Genomic DNA, 23,000 nt, shown 5'->3' on the forward strand with positions numbered 1-23,000 from the left:
GAGTTTTGCTCTGAAAAATTTCGCTATCAACTGCGATGTTGATGGTGTGTCACGCACTTCAAACTAACCATATTACATTAGCAATAGCGATTTACATAAGCTTCCAATTAATGCTTGGATTCGAGGGAAGGGATTGCTAATGCGAATCTATTGTTTTATTTCTTTCTTTTTCCTTGGAGTAATTGGACGCATTTGTGACTGCCGCAATTGCTTGCGCGGATGTTTTTGCTATGGGACTCACCCATTAGTTCAGTAAATGTTTTGTTTCGCATCTATTTGTTCCAACTCCCTCCTATCTGCACGCAGCTGTCATAGTGGCCCATTAGTCGAGATAGTCGTTGAATTTATTTTATCATTAAAATGGTGTGGACGGGCGAATGGACAAAGAAATGCGGCAATGAAGCGGTGGAATTCATTCCTACATTAAAGCATTAAAAACACAATAAACTGCATAAAAATTAACGCAGCATTTTACACGAATAGGTCCTAAACGAAGACAAACCGGCTCCATGGAATACACTCCTAGGCATTTTTTCACGGGCGTGTAGAGGACAGTATTTACTTTCAAGGCCCTATTTATTCTGCACCTCACCGCGGGGACTGAGCTGTTAGAGTGCGAGTTCGACCCCGAGGCCGCGGCGGCGAAAAGCAAAGCTCCCAAGCACTGCGCGATTCCAGTGCACGTTAAGGTGGAAGTTTCTGCAAATTTCCACTATACGGCATCCCTCATCATAGCCTGAGCAACTTTGAGACGGAAAACGCTATCAACAAAATCATTTTATTTTACTTTTAAATATATAGTAGTAGTTGAAGAAACAGCGCGTACGATATCTAAGCGCATCTATTCAGGGCTTGCTAGTTACGTATTGGTATAATCTTTCTTAAATTAACGAGAAGACATGCAACACCTATGAGATTCTTATGGACGTCTGTGCCGTCTTTGTGTTTTCCATGCCCCAGCCCAACTTTTTTGGATATCATTTTTAATTTCAAGACAAATGTAGGCTACTTCAAGATGATGTTATGGAGATATTGAAGAGATCGGTATGATATCCCGGTGCACAGAAAAATCGCTCTTTTAAACTGTGACCAACGGGGAACAGTTTTGACATTAGTAAAAGGTAGCAAAAGCTACGAGCCTTTTGGAAGGAAGATGTCCGCGTATATTGGTTATCAGTAGGTGAGTTTTACCATATTAAGAAGCATTATTTCTTAAACGATTTAATGGTGACAAATGCTTTTGTGCAGAATTTCACGACACGAGATAACCTTTAATATTTAGGTAACAATAATTTACAGTCAACTCACTGGTCATTATCATAAGAACTTGGCATACAATCTGAGCTGTGTAAGAAGGCAGACCCTTCAATTAACACCTTCGTATGGGTCAGTCGGTGAGACATCATGGAGAGGAGCAGCGCAAGGAAAAGAGGACACAAGAACACACGGAAAAACAGGAAGCGGTGGCCTTGTGGTAGAGCATCCGCCTCGCAGGTACCATATGCAATTTCGATCCATGCATGATGCCGCCGGGAGCTTATCAGTTTACAATGAGTACAATCTTTCCCCCGGTCTGGTGCTCGGCTCTTTCGGGTGAAATGCTTGGGAAAGGGTTCATAGGTCCCAAATAGCTGCGCCGATGGGACAGTGATCCGTTCCGCCATCGGACAATAATAAGTCCGCCTCGCGCGGCAAAAGATGTATTATGTGGCCCTCTTGTCTGCTCACAGTTGTGGATGAAGGCTGTGCCCCTGGGGTTGGAAGAAAGCATTAGTATCTTCTCGGCATCTTTGCGGGACACCTTGCCAAAGAACCAGCCTTCGCTCTCCACAGTCATCCAAAATGCCACGCAGTTCTGCGGAATGTGATAGTCTTATTTTTTCGTGTGTTCTTGTGTCATTGTTTCCTCGCGCTGCTCCTCTCCATTAAGAAGACCCTTCATTGCTCTTGTGTCAATCGACATTTCGTGGGATTTATTTTGACTAATTAGTTAACTAAATAAGTATACGCAAATCACTTACGCAATACAGCATCATCTTCAACAAGAGTTGTTGTCGGGCTAGTTGGCTTGAATCATGTAATGCCATAAGGCTATGCGCAAAAAAGAGGACACAAAAAACAGAGACAACGACAGGACGAGCGCAACGACAGGATTGCGCTCGTCCTGTCGTTGCCTCTGTTTTTTGTGTCGTCTTTTTTGCGCATAGCCTTATGACATTACATGATTCAAGCATCATCTTAAATGTTAGCAAGGGAACGAGATTAAGTACAAGGTGCCAGCTTAAACATATCGATATTAGACAGTGTCACGAGGTCTATAAATTATTGACGTTATAGTTTACAAATAAAAAAGACGTCGAATATTCTGTACTGAAATTTGTTAGACATTTTACCGGCGACAGCCATGCAGTTGTGGCCGTCGTCAGAAGCCACCAGAAGACAAATTCGTTGAGGGGTCTGCTGCAAATGGCTTTTCGAAGTATGTAATAGTTAGGGTGCTGGTACTCACAGCCAACTCCTGCGCAAATAATGAGTTACTTTCTCAAACATTTTACATAATTACTGCATTCTATGGTCCTGTGAATCCATGGTTGTTTTATAAAGCACGAGTGGCTCAGGATTCCTCCTTCGTTCCGGGGTTCCGAACGGGCCCAACGCACTACATAACACGCGTGCTTCGCTCTCAGGCACCAGTGAGCCCCCCCCTCACTTGATGGAGGTCGCATGACGGCCCGTCCATGCAAGAGTTGGGAGAGCCCGGGAAACCCGAACGCGCTAGCTGGCAGGGATGCCAAACTGAAGATGACGACGCGGGGGTGGGGGGCACTCTCTACAGCCGCTGCGGCGGCCATCTTTAATTTCCAGGTGCGCGTCGCGCTCCGGGTCAGCAGCGCCGCCACTGCCGCAGGGAAACGCCCGAGATGACGCGCTGAAAGTGGTCATTATCCGATTATCCCGCAATTATCGATTCACGCCTGCCGGCAACGTGGAGTCGCCCGCATCCTCTCCCTCTTCCCTACAGCGCTTCTCCCGTTCTCCCCATCCCAGGGAAGCGAGGACAACGGGGGGTGTAGCGATGGAGGAGGCCCCGTTTTTAATTTGGCGCGCGCCGGCGGCACCAGCAGCGTCCTCCCATCTGTTTGTTTTCCAGACTTCTCAATCTCTCACCCTCCTTTCGTCGTCGCAGAGCCGGACCCTCCTGACGCGTCGCCGTCGCCTCGAAATTGGATTGCCGACCCCTCTCGCATCCCCCTTGTCCGGGAGTCCCCCGTTCCGTGCGCTCGGTGGCGCACCTTGGATGAAGAAGACTATGCGAACGAGAGAGGATAACGCCTTCCCCACCCGCGGTGGCATCCCAGGAACGCGCAGCAGGGCACGCAGCATCGACGAGCAAGGAGAAGCAGGTCTCCTCTCGCCGCGTGCGAAACAAGCGTCCCGAAGCAGCGCGACGACGTCCGTCGGCCCGCTTCTGCAGCTGCAGCCACCAGCCGCCAGGCGGCGAAGCGAGCGCTTGTTCGCTCCTCACCCGCTGCGCGCGTGTGCGTGTGGCGTGTGTGTTCGTGACCGATCGATATACTATATACGCGACCTGTCCGCCCGCGCGCGCGCTCGCGGACCACGCAGATTAGAGTCCAATTTGCGGCGCTTAATGAGATGCGGCCTAAGGCGAGGTGGGGAAGAAGAGAACAGTAGAGACAGCCGCGGCGGAGGAAGAAGAAGCGGGGAGGGGGATGGCCGCCTTGAAATTGGAAAGTCCGCGCAGAAACCTCCCGACTGTCGATGCTGTCCATGCTTCTCTTCCTCTCCGCTCCTCCACCATCTCTCTTTCTCTTTCCTCCACCCCCCGTCCTCCTTCGTTCCTTGCGCTGGAGAGTTCGGCGGCGCAGAATCTGGTACCTCGACAGACGTCGCCCCTTCTCTTCCTACCCACCAGGAAAAGAGAAGGAGGAGGAAGCCGTCGGCAGCCGAGCGACACTAATCTCCATCAGTGAAATGGATCCTCGCTCGAAGCGGCGGCTGCGGCGGTGGCGGCGCGCCGCCTTTTAATAAAGCCGCTCGCTCGGGGTTAATCCGCGCCGCCCGCCCCCGCTAATCGGCTCGCCACGCTCGGCCAAGTCGGGGTCAATAAGCCGGCGGCGTTATGGGCGCCTCCTCCCCGGGGCCGCCACAAAAGCGCCCCGGCAGCCTCAGGAACGCCGTGCACGCCATGCGTGCCGCGCGCTCCGAACGCACTACGGGACACGTCACGGGCCCGGTACGCCAGTTCGCCACGAGGCCAGCTGCGGCGCGCGTCGTCTCTGGTTGCTCTCTTCTTGGGACGCCGAAGAGAAGCTGCATTGCGGAGTGCAGGCTGTACGAAGTCACTCGTGTCGGTCGCGTGCACAATTGGAATGCGCTGCAACGCTCACTTAAAGTTCTAAGAGCTGCACAGCCACTTTAGGCTTCGATGCAGGATGGGAAGGCTGCGACGAGCGTTATATGGCAGTCAAAGCAGATACTCAGGGGTCCACTGTACGGGGCGACCAGGCATGAAAATAGGCATGTGCGAAAACGATGTATACTGTATTTCGATCCTCGCGGCAATCAAGCCGGTAATACAGTAACGGTACGGGCTGAGGAATTTAACTGGTCAGTTTTCTCAGTGCTGCCTCAACATATATGATTATCGGCATCGACATCAGCCTAAAACGCTCTCAGTAGGACAGATGCCTCTTCCCATATCCTTGCAGATATCGGCGAATCTTCTAATCTTAAACTCTCTACTGACTTCGCAGCACCCCTCGGTATGCTTGTGGTCTGTTGGAATCCACTTCTTTACCCTTAACGATCATCGGTTATCTTCAATTGGCATGTAGTGACAGCCAGTCAAAATGATCAGTAGGATTACTTTGCAAACTGCAGACGTGCCAGGAGGATCTATGTCGGGCGTACCTGAATATTCCAGCTGTCGCCGGCCACAACCTTTTGATTTCAAAGCTCCGTATTGTAATGAAGCCATATATATATATATATATATATATATATATATATATATATATATATATATATATATATATATATATATATATATATATATATATATATATATATATATATATATATATATATATATATATATATATATATATATATATATATATATATATATATATATATATATTTCTTTTTTTCTTTCCAACTGTGCAGGTGATTTATTTTTCTTAGAGAGGGCGCTTCGGTATACAGATGATTGACATTTGTTTCTACGCATGCTGGGATATCAAACTGAAAGAACTAATGTCAGCCCAGACCAACAGGATAAAGCGACAAAAACAAGGCTTTTCATTGTCTCCCCCTCCCGTTTGTTTACGTTTGTACTACTTTTTCATGTAAGCATGCACGAACTAGCTCTGCAGAAAGTTCCATTTGAATGCTGCTATAACATTGGTCGCTCAACGCTCGCACCACAAGGACGTCTCAAATTGACGGAAACGACAGAGCAGCGCTAAAAACACTGGACGAGATAGGAAGTGACATGCATAATGTGTTTCTGCTTCTCTTTCGTAGTTTCTGTTAGCGCTTTATCGTCGTTTCCATCGAGATGAACCGACCACAACACCTCTAGCCCTCTCGTCGAACAAATTTCAACATCTCATCGCATGTGCTGTAAATAACCAGTGAAACATAAGCACTGCGATCTTACACATATTCATTCACTTTATTCTCCAGATACTATATTGCGCAAGGTTTCCGACGAATATCGCCAAATTATGGGGCAACAGTGGCACTGACCGAACTTTCGGTGACGGCGCAGTGCCATCAAGTGCTCCTGGATTGGATTGGATTGGATTGGATTGGTTCTGAGGCTTCTCTTTGTTACCAGGTGGAGCAGACACGTCCTAGCCAAGTCAATTCCCTACTGTGACGGAGTCTGTCCCGCCCTGGCGCAACGCTACCAACAGTATTTACCTAGTATGCCTTATCCAGTTCTCAAGCGGTCGTTTGGTTGTCTCCACAGCCACAGCCCTCTCATCCCGCCGTGTCGCATCACTGTCCACCGCAGCGTCTCCTTGCGGCTGTCCAGACGACGACGACTGTCGCCAGCTCCCACGGTGGAGAAATGTGACCAACTCAGAGCATTGTCTGTTCAGCTTTTAATGAATATTAGTGCATCCTTGGTGATTATATATTTTTGCTTCTGTACGGCGCCACCGATTCAACGGTGTAACAAGCGAGCCTTCGGCTTGCCGTTTCATGTTTGCGCGGTCAAACTTTTGCACTCTAGTACGTGTTTTGCAGCGCCGACATTTTAACCCAAATTATTTGGTGCCACACGAAGCTTCACAACTGCGCTTGCCACGAGTTTCTTATTTTTGTTTTCTACTTCGCAATTTCGTATCCGCGGGGAGCGCAGCTCTCCCATCTTGGCGGCTTTCTGTAAAGCGTGCTTCTCCTTGTACGCGCGTGTCTGCGGTGAAACCAACTATAAAAAACTTTTTTTTTTTTTTACACGTGACTGTTGCTTTTTGAAAGTTCACAAGTTCGGAACGACGGCGACGGCGCTCAGGCCGTGCGCTGGTCCCTGGTCGTCGCTAAGCCTTGTTTGTTTTGCATCGAAGCCACGATGGACGGCACTTTAGAATTGGCCAGCACACTAGCAGATAATTTACTCATGGCACTGCCTTATTGTCGACAGTATTACTTCTTAAACATATAAAGGTACGTTTGAGTTCGGTGGCACCGCAGTAGTGGGGCTGCGTATAAGCTGACTGCGGGTGAGTCAATCCGACCGCCGGCTGCTGCTATGCTATCGATTAATAATTTTCGCATGCAGACACACAGCACTGAAACCCGGTTACTCGCAGGTAGACGGGTAATGACTATACGGTACATGTTAATGGTTGACACCATCGCCTCACTTCGGCGCAGGACCGTCGGAGAAAATTCATAAAGCGACCGCACGGAACACCGTCTTCGTTTTCCTTTCAGGCTACGAATGCTCGTTAGTCTAAGTTGAAGAAATGTGAATCTAGTGCAAATCAATATAGTTGTGATGGGGAGAGCCATAAAAAAAGAGAAAGAAAGAAAAACATAACCCATGATCGTAAAATGCATGTTTTCGCCCTCACGTGCATATTCCCGTAACCCCCGCAACCTTTTGGGTTCTGTCGTTAGCAAGCGGTCATCTTTCAGGTCAGGCCAACTTCAATCTTTCTTAGAACTCCCTTCAGCAGTGCATTAATTTCTTTCAACACACAATTTCTGCGCTAATTTTCAGCTGGAGTGACTCCCGTTGAGACAGGCCACCCGTGTATACGTGAACGCTCGCTAACGAAGCCACTTCCACGCGCACGCGCAGTGCGCATTAACGTACCGGAGGTCAGACGCGAGAGTAACTACGCTACATAGCCCGTGGCCGCATCCACTCTTTGGATCTAGTGGCCGTGAATAACGAGGTTCACCGCGTTTTACGGCAAGCAAGTAACGGGGTAGGCGGTCACGGGGGGAACCCAGCGCTTTCGCGATCCGTTGTATTCTCGGCCCCGCGCGTAACTCGCATAGTGGCTCCCCCGTGCGGAATCGAGAGCACCCCGTGCGGAATCGAGAGCACCCCGTGCGTCGTTCGCCCGCGCGTACGACGACCCCGCCTCAACCCTCTCGGAACACCCCCTTCTTTGCTCGTGTGGCTAGTGCGCGTGTAATGCAGGCAGGATAACCCGGCTGCGCGCACTTGAGTGACGAGAGCGGCGCGAAATCCAACCCCGCCACGGGCACGTGCCACCGCTCGGTCACGAGTGCGCGAGGCAGGATGGAGCGCGTTTGGGGAAGCCGATATCGCGTTTCACAACCATTGCTCGCTGCTTCGTCGTATACGAGCATGCTGTGTGTCTGTGCGGTGCCGCCGGTTTGCAGGAATCGCGGCAGATGCCTTTGAACATGCAGCGTGCGGTCGCTCGCGGGTCGAAATCGGAGGTCGCATCTTGTAACGATTTGCTAGGTTCACTTTTTGTCCGGCTGGTACTTTTTGTGACGTCACATACGATATTTAGCTGATAATCTTTCACTCGCTCCCTGCACTGTTAATGCACAAAGTTAATCAAAATTGCCTGAAGGGAAAACATATATGACTGTGCCAGCGGGAGTTCCTCCAGGATCACTTAGAGTCATGCACTGCAGGACTTACTGGAAGATGTGATTTCGAGACTGGCATGGCCACTATATATATCGGGCAGGAGGCGTGTATTCGGGTGATCGAAGCTGCAGCGAGGTGCTGTTTGCTACGCACCAATTGTTTTTTTTTTTATTAGTGCGTTTTTAACTTCTTTAGGAAATAAATGAAGGTACTGTCTTAGACTCGTATGTAAACAATCAAAACAATTATTTGGGGCTTGCGTGGACGAGAACCGTATTTCTACGCGGAATCCGCGTTTTCAGACAACCCCCGAAATAAACAAGGCAAATTTCAAGAAGTACGCATTGCGTCATTCCCACGCTTGCAGACGATCAACTGCACAAAGTGCCATTTTTTTCTCTTTCCCCTCTGGGAGATTCTGAGACACTCTGCCAGTCATCAACGAAGGAAACGGAAATGAGATGCAAAATTACTGTCCTTAGAAAACACAGCCGGTGGCTTGTCGCCATCTCTAATCACACACACACACCCAAAAAAGGGGGAGGAAGGGGGGGGGGTGATCAGTACGGAAAGTAATTTTAACCGTCGACGTTATTTATCTATGACGAGTGGCGAGACTGGTCACATGACCAGGTCTCAGCACTGTGTCCGTAGCCTAATTCCTGTGTCCACGGCACGCCCGCGCGCTTAAAGTGTTGCATGTTATGTGTATGGTGAGTGAGTGTTCAAAAATGAATCTTAGCTGTTTCTCGCTACAGGTTACCATGGCACTGGTGCAGCCGACCTTTGCGAAGAGGGCTCCTCTCTGGCCAGGAAGAAGAAGAAGAAGCGCAGGCACCGGTGAGTGTGAACGCCTTTCGTGTGATATGTATCTGCGACGATAGAGGGAGCGACAAGCTGTTAGGCCATGTGTACTAGACAGAACAACAAATGAAAAAGCAAGGTGAAGTACGCTACGCAGATGAGCCAGAAAAACACGGGTGCGAAGCGTTCTTCCAGCGGTCTTTATTCAAAACCAAGGGCCCCTGCGTCAGCACGCGAAACTAAACTGTTTGGCGCGCGACTCCGTCTAACCATTTCAAGTGCCATCAGTTATTTTGTTACAAAACAAATATTTTTCTGCCGAACAGAATATGCAAGCTGCAAGAAAGTCGATTCGTTCGTTTCCCGTTTGTAAACAAGAATACCTAGTTTTTGGAAGCACGTACAAAAGTCATTACCAACTGTCAAAATATTTGAAAATGATATCAAATCAACGGGTTAATAAAATGGACACTCTAGCTATTGTGGTATCATTCTGAGTTTCGATAGTAAGCACGCAAGGCGCAAAAAATCCAGATGAGAAATATTTTTTCTGCGTTCGCTGGCATAAAAAGGTCACTGTTTTCAAAGTATATAAGTTCCCCAAAATGAAATCATTCTTTCTCTGGGAAAAAGAAATGCGGAAAATTCTTAATTTATACAATTATATAAGCGCCTGAAGCTGTAGGAGTGAGCGTGAGTGGTCTGCTGTTCGATTTGCAACGTTTAGAACGTATATGTATTATTTATAATTAAGCGAACACAATGAGGCGACCACACAGTTACAGCGCAGCCATAGTGCGGTTGACTTAATAAATGTTTAATGACAACTGAGTCAGTCATGCGTTTTTTTTTTAACATTTTGTTAGACATTATATTTTTAACCCCGCCCTAGTGGTGCACAGGGTTAGGGCGCCCGACCACTGTTGTAGGACGCGTGGGATCGAATCCCGGCCGCGGAGAGCGCTTTTCGATGGAGGCTGTGCTTTTGTAGGCTGTGCTGTGCGATGTCAGTGTACGTTAAAGAATTTGTAGAACCATTCACTGCGGCGCCCCTCACATATAGCTTGAAGTTCTTTGGGAAGTTAAACCAGATAAACCAAACGAAAGTGTTTTCAACCCGCTTAATTAGTGCCGTACACACACAGCTGTCGGCCCCTGCTCTGAGAGCGTGCCAACTGAATTAGACATTCTCCTTGTTAAAAAGAAGGCATATTTATAAGCAGCCCATGAGGTAAGTGTATATTTCACGGAATCATGAACTACTAATATATTTTCGCATTTTTATACCAACGCGTGCATTTTAGGAAAAGGAATTGACTCCCTAGTTATCGGGCGCATATTTCATAAATTCTTACATTTTAATATAACCATTTCCAACCATTTTCACACATTTAGAAATCTTACGCTTATGCAAAAAAAGAAAATAAAAGAATAGAAGAATAAATTAGCTGTGATTTAGCTGTGGTTAACCCTCAGTTGAATTGCGAAAGCAACGGCGGTAGCTTCCTTTGCCTGCTACATTATTCCCCTATCTCGCCATATCAGTGTAAAGTGCTACATTATTGGGGACACTTAAGCTCATCATTTAAGTGTATGACGCGAGAGAGTAAGCTACCAGCCCACATATAAAGTCACACTCCAACCAAGCCACATGGACGTGCCTGCGTGTCGTAGGGGTAACGAGAATGCAAATGGTTCTGGCAGGCTGTTTCAAATATGACCCTCCCATATGAAAGGAGGGACGTACTCGAGATGGTAGCTCCTGCCCGTGGCATAGGGCTAACGTGAATTCAAATGTCATGGCAGGCTGATTTTTCTATGAGGAGACCGTATACCTATACGCCTTTTCACGGCGTATATGCGGCCACCCGAGGTGTCGCTTTGGCTGTCGTATAGTATTGCTTTCGCAATAAACACTGGTAATGTATTGCTTTGGATAACTATATAAAATATTGACTTTCACAGATAAATGTTTGTTTCGAATAGAAGTGATGTGCGGCCGATATGAACGAAAGGGTTAAGCGTGATAATGATCGCCCACAAGCACCATGTAAAGAGGATTGCTGGGCAGCAACACCGCGAGCGTCGTACCAGGGTACGATAGCTTCTATAGAGGGCGCCTCACTCAGTAAGCTAATTGGAAAAGAAACATAGTGTGGAATTATACCGAAAGTGGAAAATGCAGATCAGGAAGGAAGATTTCTTTGATAGCTGAAGAGGCAGTGCCCTACTTTTTGAAGCTAGATCAGGGTGCCTTAGAACACGCAGCTACAAAAAGAAATTTAACAATGGAGATGACGCATGCGCTGTATGTGGTAACTCCAGTGAAACAATTACCCATATTATACTCGAATGTAATGGTATCCATCGGGAAGTTGATGCAGGCGCAGTAACTCTTCCTGAAGCTCTGGGGTTTAGAGATGCCAGTGGCCGGGTGAATAAACCGGCGGTGGAAACTATCAAAAAACGACTGGAAAATTGGTGGGTTAAAAGCAGAGAAGTGACATAATGTTAGTAATGTAGAAACAAAAAAATTTAAGAAATAGAATGATGGTTTAGTTAACCAATCTAAATCAATAATTAGGATGTAGGGAGAAAAATGAGCATGATAGCTACTGCTACCACCCCGTTTCAAAGGGGACGCTCCTATATTCCATCCATCCATCCATCCCTCTCCCCACAGGACCATCTTCACGAGCTTCCAGCTGGAGGAGCTGGAGAAGGCGTTCAAGGAGGCGCACTACCCGGACGTGTACGCCCGAGAGATGCTGTCGCTCAAAACAGACCTGCCGGAGGACCGCATACAGGTGAGATCCCCTGCCCATTTTTTGTTCGCCTTCGCACCGCTTTGCACGCCGAAAGTCATAGGTGGGACAAGGACAAGGCACACCGAAAACCTGATTATATGAAAGTGCATTTTGTGTGCACAAGTTTCTATAGAAAGCATCTCGCATTCGATGACAGAAAACTACATTCACGAAATAGGCGAAGATTCCGATGAATTAAGCAGATTTCATGCATTTGTCCAGCAGGTGGAAGACAGATAACAAAGATCAGATAACACTTGATGAGACTTCTACTGCTTTGAGCTCGGAGAGTGAACCTGCATGAGCAGCTTTTTTTTTTACTTATTTTCTTCTGAGTTTACCAACGTATTCTGAAAAAAAAAAAGAAAAGAAATAACATCCAGTTTTATCGCACCTGGTGTGTACGCCATATAAGTATAGTATAGTATAGTATAATATAATACAGTATAGTATAGTATAGTATATAGTACAGCACAGTATAGCAGAGTACAGTACAGTACATTATAGTATAGTATACCTAGTATAATATAGTACAGTACAGTATGGTACAGTACAGTATAGTATAGTATAGTATAGTATAGTATAGTATAGTATAGTATAGTATAGTATAGTATATAGTACAGTACAGTATAGCATAGTACAGTACAGTACATTATAGTATAGTATACCTAGTATAATATAGTACAGTACAGTATGGTACAGTACAGTATAGTATAGTATAGTATAGTATAGTATAGTATAGTATAGTATAGTATAGTATAGTATAGTATAGTATAGTATAGTATAGTATAGTCACGCACTTTCCACTGTCCAGTATCGGAGGAAGAAGAGGAGAGGCAGAAGAGGAAGAGGAAGCTCACTCTGTCCATTGTGGTGTGCTAACATCCAGGCCTAAACCTTTAAATAAACCTCGTAACAGTATAGTATATTGTAGTATAGTCCAATATAGTACAGTAGAAAACAATACAATATTGTATATTATGGTGCACTATAGTGTAGTGTAATATATATAGTATACCACAGCATACTATGATGATGATGAGTCCAGAAATAGACCCCGTATATACCGCGTATCCTAAAGTATACATTTAATTTATTGTAGTGCAGTGCAGTGTAGCCTAATATGGAGCACATCACTCTTCTAACGCAGAACTGTAAGAAACCTTGAAAGCCAGTTTGGCCCCATCGTTCAGCGCTAATTACGCCCAACTCGCTGGTCAACAGCCCAGCGCTGGTACTCCCTTAAACGCGCTCTGACGTGCGGGCTACAAATATCCCCGACTCAATAATGCCCCTCTTACATCATCCTCCTTGTTCTTTCTTCCCTCTCTCTCCCCTCCGCTCCGACGGAGCAAGCGGCGTTTCTGCCGCTACCCAGCAGCCTTGATCAAGGCAGCGCCCCCTTGACTCACCCTGCAGTGCGCTGCAGTAGCCGTCCCGTCGACGCGTCGCTAATTGGATTGCCGCTCACTCGATTAGCGCCCCAAAACGTCGGCTCAAATTAAGTTTGCGCCGCCCACGCTACGAGCGCGCTTTCTCAACGCTCACGCGGGTGTCCGACGACGCGAGCGCGGACGACGTGACGTCCCGCGCGGCGGCCGCTCGAGCTTCGACTGGCCCGCCAGCGGACCCGCGTCCTCCGCTTCGCCGGATGGCGGGACAAGATCCCCGTCTACTTGTCCTGCATGGTAGCTCACTGGTTATGATGATCAGCTGCGGATCTCAAGGTTGCTGGTGGTCTTTATACTACACTGACGATAGACCAGTCGGCGGCGGTCATGTCTCAGTACTTTCCGGTTAATCGGCTGGCTGGTTGTTGCGACCGAAAGCTTTCGCAACATAATTTTAATGCACTACACTGGAGCGGTCACGATCATTTTGTGTCTTCCACGTAACGCTTAACTCGGGGACGTCATACAATAGCATTTAGCTCGAAAGTCGTGAAAAACCTGTTCAGATGCGCCCTTTCTCAAATGCACCCCTTAAAGACTAATGTTAACGGAACAAGGTTACAAACACTTCCCGGTCGTTGAGCCTTCTGGGTGTCTAAGTGCTCGCACAACGACAGCTGTCCTGCCTTCAACGTGGTGGCTGGCATACTGGATATCTTCGTGCAGGTGTCTTGTGCACAGAGGCGGCGTACAACAGTAACGAACTGCGATGACACCGTATAGTTTCGCGGCGGTCGTAAGGTTCTTCCTACTAATGCTAATGCTAGTGGGGGCAACAGAGTCTTCTAGTGGTGACCACAGCGCGCGTCTAGAATGAAGCACAGTCTCTCACTTGCCTTTCCATGTTTGGCGTCTCTGTTAGGTGCCCCGTCTTCCGAGATTCCGCGCGCGATCTTCATGCGTCTAAAGGTGCTTTCAATATATTTCATTTTTATTGTTGTTCAGTTGTTGTTGTTTGTGGCTCCTCAGAATTTATTTGTTTTTTTTTTATTAGAAACAAATATCTCCTACACTATTAACCTGAAATAGAGCGCTCAATTTTATGCTTAAATGCTTAATGCGCAGTCCGTTTGGGGAAGAGCTTTCCAAGACAAAGTAACTATTTGTTAACTTTAATAACAGCAGCTTCACAACATGGTATAGCAGTAAAGTGGAGAGGGTATAAGCACAAATAATTGAAACTACTGTTCGGTCTAGTGGCTCCATGATCTCTGAGGTTGAAGGAGAAACGCGAATTTAAAGAAAAAGCAGATAAAGAAAAGCAGGCTCACGGAGCGCTTTCCTGCTGTATGTACATCGAGTGCTTTGAGTTTTCATAGTTCACTTTTAGATCGCCCTCACTTGTTGTGTAAGATATTAAATGCAAATACTCGCAAAAACTAAATTTAGTAAACAACGCAACAGCAAAAATTTGCCAGACATGCACGGCTCGAAACGAGGCAGCAGCATTTCACACCCTTGACAAAAGCGCAGGGAGTCTTCAAAAGTTAAGAATTATGTCCTCAATGCGCGTAGTACCAAAACGAGCAATCGCGGTGCTGAATTAACACATCGAGAACAGCGGCAACCTTAGAATTTACTCTAGTTGAACTCTCAGGTGTTAGATCCACTGACTGTCTATGCCCTGTTACCATAACAGTGTTTGTTTTGTAGGGCTTCATTAATGACTCATGAATGCACTGGCTGTCTTGAAACCCAATTTGCACATTTACTTCACATGTGCTCGACCTTACTGTTATGTCGCTATATGTCTTTGCTTATTGTGCATTCTTCACTAATCGCATTCTCTGTTTATTTTTACTTATCGCGATTGTGACTGTAATTATTTTGGTCTTGTTATCCATTCACTGCTAACATTTCTGCTATGAGCGTAGCATTCTCAGTGTTGGTAATTGTGCGTTTGTTGATGGTTTGTGGGGTTTAACGTCCCAAAGCGACTCAGGCTATGAGAGACGCCGTAGTGGAGGACTCCGGAAATGTCGACCCCTGGGGTTCTTTAACGTGCACTGACATCGCACAGCACACGGGCGCCTTGCTTTTCGCCTCCACCGAAAAGCAGCAGCCGAGGTCGGGATTCGATCCCGTGCCCTTGGGAACAGTAGTCGAGCGCCGTAACCACTGCGCCAACCCGGCGGGGCTGTGCGTTTGTAGCTGTGTTTAGTTGCGCATTAAATCGTCGCTACAAGTGGGACGTTTTCCTTTGTACGAAAAAAGGGCATCCTCAATCAACGGAACAATTTGTTATTTGAGTACATCATAGGACATAATGGAAATTATTTCTTCAGAGACCCGAAAATTAGGAATCAGTCACAATATAGGTTTAGCGCCTTTCCTCACATAGAGCGAGTGTAGCAAGACGACACGCGATAAGTAACAACTAGGAGGTTACATAACCAAAAAAAAAAAAACAACAACGTAATACTCTTAATACAAAGAACTTAAAAACTGCACTCTACCAAACTACTTAAAAAAACAAAAAAGTGCTCTCACACCGCAGACACTCATCGAGGTAAGCTCTTTCTTTTTTTTTTTTTTTTTCCTGCAATACACATAGTTTTGCGTTAGAGATATGTGTCCCGGGACTATAGTATATGGTTCGACGGTCTCTTTGTAAAACTGGCAACGGCGTTTAAAACGCAGTCGTATGGCACGTTTCAAATTCGGCGAGTAGCAACATTTACTCGTTTTTGTTTTCTAATTCTGAGCGGTGCAGCGGAGGATTAGATGACAGCGATCTAGGCAAAGACTTTTTCGTGCTCTTCCAGCCGCACGTGTTCCAATCTCGGAGGGAGTGCGCGTCGAGTTCCCAATGAGCGCGCATCGTTCCGACTTCTTGCTCACCTGTGCGGCGAGTTGTACAGGCGGCGCGCGGAGCGTTTTTTCCTCAGTAGCGGTCCAAAAGAACGTGCCCGCGTGTCGTGCCTGGAAACACTATCCTCATTATAGAGGGAGCCCGGAGAGCGCTTCTTGGATAGCGAGGGCAAGAGTGAAGGGGAAGGGGGGAGGGGGCGTAACCGAATCCTGTGAGCGAGGCACTAACGAGCCGCCCCATTAGCCTAATTGGGCGTCGCGCCGCCCGTCGTCGTCGGCCAAGAGCGACTTGGCGTTGTTTGGGGCTCTCGCTCTCGGCGCACTGCGCGGCAAGCGCGGGATACGGCGGTACAGCCAGCGCCATCTACGGAGACTAAAGAGAGCGAGAACACCAACGAAACAAAGAACGGGGTAAAGAAAGGAGAGCAGAGAGACCGGCGCGGCGGGTTCTTGGGTTTAAGAGCTCTCGAACCGCGCCGCACATAACTATGCGGTGTGCGCGCGTGTCTGTAGGCGAGGCGGAGGCGCTGGCGAGGCATGGTCGTCACTTGGAGAGCGGCGAATGTTTTTCGGGGTTGACGTAGTATGATTTCGCTTTTCGTTTCCTAGCGTGAGGCGGCGGGCTGTGCTGCCACCTTGGTAAGCAAACAAAAAAAAAAAAGACAAAAGCGTTACAAAGAAAGAAAAGTTAAGGACAAAATTAAACGGATGCGAGATAAAAAAATGCGGATAAAAACAAAAGAGTGGTTTGGAGGAGATCGAACAAGTCGTTTTCTTGCTTGCCCGTATATGGGCGTACAACAAAGCCGTGCGTTAAACGTAATACTTCTAAGGAACAATTCATTCTGCTCTCTCCTGATCGGTTCTCTTCTTGCATTGAACTGACTGCTTTCCTCTTTAAGATTACCTCGAGCCTTCAGTTACCTTCAGCAAGTTGCCTTCTTTAACTGAGCTTCATCACAGCTGATTTTTTTTTTTTTTTTTTAATTTTAGCTTCTCAGTTTGAAACCCGCGTCCTACACCTCCGTCTGCTCAGCATTGGAATTGAGATGAACTACTTTTCGGGCACTTACTCAGAACAGTAAGCGGACGCGTGGAAACATGTACTGCTCACATTGTTTACATCCGCTGCGCACCAACGGACGTCACCCTGTCATTTTCTAAACGACATCAGGGATGCTGGCTTCAGGATGGTTCGTAGTTTCATAGTTTTGCACGAACAAGTCAAGGAATATTGCATGTGCAGCAATCTGGCGCAGCTTGAAGATCGACACCGCCCACTCGTTTCGTGGATATTGATCGAAATTAGTGCCTTGTTCAACACATATGTCGTACTGGTGGTCTTGTGCACGATAGATCATACTTTTGTTGAGGATACGGGTAAATCTCCTAATCTTATTAGCTGCGTGCACGCTTTGAAATATTGCACATCAGTACGTGTTTCAACCTTTTTGAGGAGACATGCTTCGTATTAGGGAGTAATTATTCCTTGCTATCCATCCGAATACAGTCATACGATAGCACGGGAAGGCCATATACATCGTTAAAGGCGTTGCTAGTTAGAGGAAAATTTATCATAGTTCAGGTATGGAGCCTGAAAGCTACCGCCTATCCCGGACAATCGCTCTTCCAGCTAGCAGATGTCAGAGAGAGGCGCTATTGATCAACAGCTTGTAGCAAACCAGTATCGGGAACGGTATCACTCCAAGGTAAGTCAGAAAAACCCAGTGTGGAGAATATATCATTTAGGGGTGTTAATAAGTAGTTAGCATCCACGTAAGTGCAGTCAAGGTCAAGCTAAAGAGTAATTAAAAAGGTTAATTGGTTTCATAGTGAGATAATTTTTTTTTCCAAAACGCTTTGGAATGATCTGTTTCGTAGTGAAATAGAGTTTTAATGAACTGCCCGACCTGCCGGCAGACGGTGGAGAATGCGATTGGAAGGATGGAGCTTCCCCTTTCAGTGCTATTCAAATATCAAGCGCTTCTTCAAGTGTCGGCCGGACGTCAACCATGGACTGGTGTCCAAACCTCTTGGCTGTGCAGCATGAATGACTACGCCAGTGTGTGGGATGAAGCATCCAGTTCCCCACTTTGTATGCCACGCTTCTAGTGAACTAGAATGCGTTCCAGCAGGGCAGAAAACGTTACTGTTTTATAAAGAAGGTTAAGGTCACATTTCCCGGCTGTGCGACCTTGGCGTGGCATCTCGACATGCTGCAGTGATCGGTCAGCATACAGTGACGTTACGCTGGATGTCACTGCAACGTGCTGTGCTGAGTAGCCTGAAAATAATGACGTCACGCACAGTCTAGCAGAGAAGACAAAAAATTGGCTGTGGTTTAACTCTGGTTAAGCCGCATTGAATTGCGTTGAATTGCGTTAGCAATACCTCCATTGTTGCGCTTATGGTTCGGCATGTAGTGTACCTCCTTCTTTAGTTTTGTTTTTTTTTTTTATTTTAGTCCGTGTCCGTGGTCCCCTGGCAGGAGCTGCCAACTTGGGTCTCTCGTTTCACATGGGACGGTTATGTCAGAATCAGCCTGTCAGTACCCTGACATTCACGTTACCCCTATAGGCCACTAAGGGACGTTCATACGGTTTGGTTAAAGAGGGGCTTTATATGTGGGCTGGCAGGAGCTGCCAACTTGGGTCTCTCAAGGTCAAACGTGGCCCTTCTCGGGACGACGCGGCGGGCTGAAATCTGGCGCAGTATTGCGAATGCAATAGAATAGTGAACAAAGTTATCAAATATAACAGCAATCACTGGACCTCGCGTTGCACAGTTGTGACCTTTGGGTTGAGGTCTTTTTTTTTTTTTCGCGCTGAATTTCGCGAGGTTAGACTCCCAAAGTCTTCACGCTGGAAGACGCGCTCCTATGAGGATTATCTCAGCGTCACGCTCTATAGTTTATCGCAGTTTGTACCCGTGGACGGAACGATAGAAACATACTCTTTTTTTATTAACCTGCAGTGGAGGGACAGACATCAATGAAATGAACCTATTACTCACAAAGGGAATGCCCCCGCTTTTTCCGGGTGCTGGTGTTATTCCCGGTTGGTCATTTGCCAACAGCAATCGCCACGCTATCTTATAAAAACACTCGCGGATTTTTTTCGCGAATGTGTCTTGGCTCTGTTCACGCAAGCATACGTGGATCGTGCGACGCAGGTGTGGTTCCAGAACCGTCGCGCCAAGTGGCGCAAAACGGAGAAGTGCTGGGGCAAGTCGACCATCATGGCCGAGTACGGCCTGTACGGGGCCATGGTGCGCCACTCGCTGCCGCTGCCGGAGTCCATACTGCGCAGTGCCAAGGACAGCGGAGACGACTCCTCCACCTGCGCGCCTTGGCTGCTCGGTACGTGCTCCCGGAACACACCTTCCTCATCCATCCCGCTCTCCCTTTCTTTTCCTCCTGATACCCTGAAACCAAAATGTTTTCGCATGCAGCTTGCGGTATTTATTACTTCTTGCTTTTAATATCGGGTCACAATGTCCGTCGTAAGCCTGTCGAACATGGCACAGATCTTGGATCTAATCCTGGGCCCTTAAACCGTAGAGCTTGCTTTGCCTATAGGACAAGTGCTGTCAAAATTAGTGTCGCGATTTCAAGTGTCGGCGTACGCTAAGCTTTAAGCTTCCTTTCATGAATATGCTTAACAGTGAGCGGAAAGCCTTACCAAGAAAGCCTCTCTCACTGCGCAATTGGCTCCTCATAAGCTGGCTTTTCTGTTAAGCAACGGTGCATTAGAAAATGCACCCTCACGGAGGGCAGGACGATATCAGTGGCAAAGTATTGTGGCCGTGCAGTTTGTTTACCACTGAAGAGTACTGGCAGTGTGAGAACAAGCATGCACGAGACTTATACACAAACGGCAGGGCTGATTAATCGCTTCTCATGGAGTAAGGTGAAGGTCTATCGCACCTGAAAACGCCGAGCCAAGCATGCAAGCGTAGCGTGCACATATTTCCTTCATTGAGACTCGGATGCACGCACTCACCTCTAGAACGCTTTCGATATGTTGTTTTATTCCCCATTAAACTTTCTTTGTATGCGCCTAAAGCAGGCGGTTCTGAAGGTCAACTGTACGCACATTGCGCTATAGTCCAATTTGCATCTCGCCAGCTTTTTCCTCTGTTCACGCTGCCAGCACTGTTCAGCAACGACAGTGTGCGGGGGGAGGCGACTTACGCGCATGCGCGGGCTCGGGGCAGAGTCTCAGCAGTAGCAGCGGCGCTGACGGAGCCCAGCCTCGTGCTGCCGCCTCGTTGCCGCAGGCATGCACCGCAAGTCTCTCGAGGCGGCCGAGAAGCTCAAGGGTCAGGACTGCTGCAGCGACAGCGGAGGAAGCGTGGCTGCGGCGCCCTCCTCGCCCACGCCCTCGTCCAAGGCGATGAGCGTCCGCGGAGGGGGCCCCGGTAGGCCAGACATGGCTGCCAGTCCGCAAGCGTCGACGCCGCCCTCTTCGGCGCCCTCCTCTCCGCCTCCTGCTGCCCCGGCGGTCGTGTCCACGGCGTCTTCGACAACGAGGCCGAGTCCTCCGGCACCCTCTGCCCTCTCGCCAACAGGTAAGTATAGAATGAGAGGGCTTCGCATGTTCCGTGCACCTGTATTCCTCGATGCTTCGGCGCTGAGCTAAGGATATTATACAATGTTCATCACAACCTTAGTGAAAAACACCGTATGAGTCACAATAACCTCGTACGGGTTTCTCATACTAAACTCACACAGATCTAATTAATTCTCACATATTTCTCATATGATGAATGAGTTTAGTATGAGATTATATGAGATATGTATGAGATTAGTATGAGAATTTGTATGAGGTTATTGTGACTCATAGGGATTTTTCACTCAAATAGCAACTAAATCTGGCTACCATAAAGCGCACCTGGTACAGACGGAATTCAGGAAGGGATGAATTTAAAGCCAGATTTTGGAAGAGATGCATAAGGAAACTCATGACGTAGTCAAGAAGGAAGTCCCCCTCCGCCGAGCTTACTTATTGGGCTTCAAACTTTTCACAAAGTGTACACAATTAAAAACTAATAGCATCAGTGAGATGTAGATTAACCTTAAACATATAAAGCATAGATTGATTGCTGCAAAAATAATGAAAATGCAAAACTAAAGAGAGAAAAGAAACTTAATTCTAGCTTTTATCATTTCGCGGTTTCGTTTCCACGAACGATTCTTTTGAAAACTGGTTGTGTCTCTCGCAGGGTCCGCGGCGACTTCGGCGGCCGGCGCCGGGACCGGAGTGAGCCAGGACCTGCGGACGCACAGCATCGCGGCGCTCCGCCTCCGGGCGCGGGAACACAGCGCGCGCCTGCAGCACTCCATTGACGCCCTGTTCGCGTGACGACCCAGCAGCACCTGTGCGGCGTCGCTCCCCGGGGGAAAGAAAAGAGCCCGCTCACCTGGCGCCATGAGTCAGGCGCCAATTGAATTAGCGCAGCCGCCGCCGAACACCACGACGACGATGCGCCGTGGTGCCACGACCAGCGCCCGCGGTTCACTTCCACACCCTCCCTTCTTCTCCTTCTCGGCCCTACTCCCTCTTCCACCAGGGAAGAGAGACACAGATGATACCCTTCTCTCCCCTCTCCGTACTGGCCGCCCGATGATTGGATTAGGGGCCGCCGCAGAGCGGCCCGTGTGGCCAGCCGCACTCACCCCACCGCCACGCCGCGTCGACGGAGAGTCCATCCGCGGCGCGCCCAAATCGCGTTAGGCCTAACGATGACGGACGATCTCGGCCGGCCACCGAGTCCATCCGACGGTCGCGCTTCACTTGGCCGCGACGGAGGAGGAGGAAGCGGCTCGCTTTTGTTTCTGCCGAAAGAGAAGCTCGGCGTGCCGGTGGCGTGTGTGCACGACAGCCGGATTCGTGTATATATACCGTGCCGGGACGCCTTCGTTCTCCGCATTGTGTGAGCAGGCTGTGACAGTATGCGGCGATGAAGAACTCACTGTGTGTAACAACACTCTCTTCATTTAATATTGTTTCCTTTCGGAGTTGTTGGACTTGATATTTTTTTTTCGTTCCCACGCCTCCCGACTCCGCTTACGGGCTTCGTCACTTCGTCTCCACACAGGAGTCCCACTGATCTCCGCTTCTTCCTCGTCCCAAGAGAGTATAGACGCGGCTCCTGCAGGACTGCAGCGTATTGTGACGTCGCCGCGTAAAATGGACTCGAGGGTACCCGGGGATTCGAGGGTGCGCTGGTGGGTCCCCCCCTGCATGCCGTGGGGTGGTCGGGACGGCGGCGTCTGGCGGGACGTCCCGAGGGAGTAGCAGTCCTCGCGCCATTAGCCTCGCGGGGCGCTGCCGGCTGTGCGCGCGGGCTTTCAATTAGCGAGAAACGTTGTTTTCACTCGATGAACGCGAACTCTGATGGATCGTGCCAGGCACGCTCGGCTGGCGTCCCGACGCGATCGCGGGAGGAGACATGCGCTGTGGAGGAGCGCACACTGTCCTCTTCTTCCACTTCAGGCCTGTCATTTTCCCATTCGTTTTCACTTAAACAAACAAACAAAAAAACTAAACAGAGGTGATAGTCTGAACGCTACAGGGTCTGCCGAGATGCAGAGTGCGAAGTTTGCCTCGATTTTGTTCATATACATTGAATATGCCATTTAACTTCCAAAATCCCAATTGCGTATCTTTAGACGCATTATCAACTTCTGGATACATGCAGGGAAATGTCTCATTTAAGAACTGATAACAATTACGAGTCACAATAAAAATCAGTGCTGATGTTAATTGCTGGTTGCTCTGCTGTTAGGTGCATAGAATTTCTGTAACGTGATTTGAAATGCAGATGAGTTTGATGGGATTTCTTTTAACCCCCCGCTTTAAAATGTGCTCACCCTGACTACCACTTTTCCAAGAGCAGCAGAGGTGTAAACGTGAGAAATAAGGTGTGTGTAAAAGAGGTGTAAAGAGCTTCGTATTACGTCGCTAAGCCTCATTCCGTTGTTGCCGTGCCAGCTATTTCGTTGTGCGATAT

The 23,000-nt window shown here is 48.1% G+C and overlaps 1 protein-coding gene across 1 annotated transcript in view; it reads left to right on the top strand.

Moving 5' to 3' along the window:
• The window catches only part of LOC146173229 (uncharacterized), a 60,163-nt gene extending 38,719 nt beyond the window's left edge, over positions 1-21,444 (top strand). Inside the window, exons 3-7 of the mRNA XM_084584688.1 lie at positions 8,872-8,953; positions 11,601-11,724; positions 19,158-19,344; positions 20,265-20,555; positions 21,210-21,444. Coding sequence (XP_084440814.1) covers positions 8,872-8,953; positions 11,601-11,724; positions 19,158-19,344; positions 20,265-20,555; positions 21,210-21,349 — 824 coding nt within the window. The 3' untranslated portion in view covers positions 21,350-21,444. The remainder of the gene's footprint in view (positions 1-8,871; positions 8,954-11,600; positions 11,725-19,157; positions 19,345-20,264; positions 20,556-21,209) is intronic.
• Positions 21,445-23,000: the final 1,556 nt, after the last annotated feature.

The sequence above is a fragment of the Amblyomma maculatum genome, chromosome 11 (assembly GCF_055883805.1).
Source record: "Amblyomma maculatum isolate TAMU_Amacu chromosome 11, ASM5588380v1, whole genome shotgun sequence".
Classification (NCBI taxonomy): Eukaryota; Metazoa; Arthropoda; class Arachnida; order Ixodida; family Ixodidae; genus Amblyomma; species Amblyomma maculatum.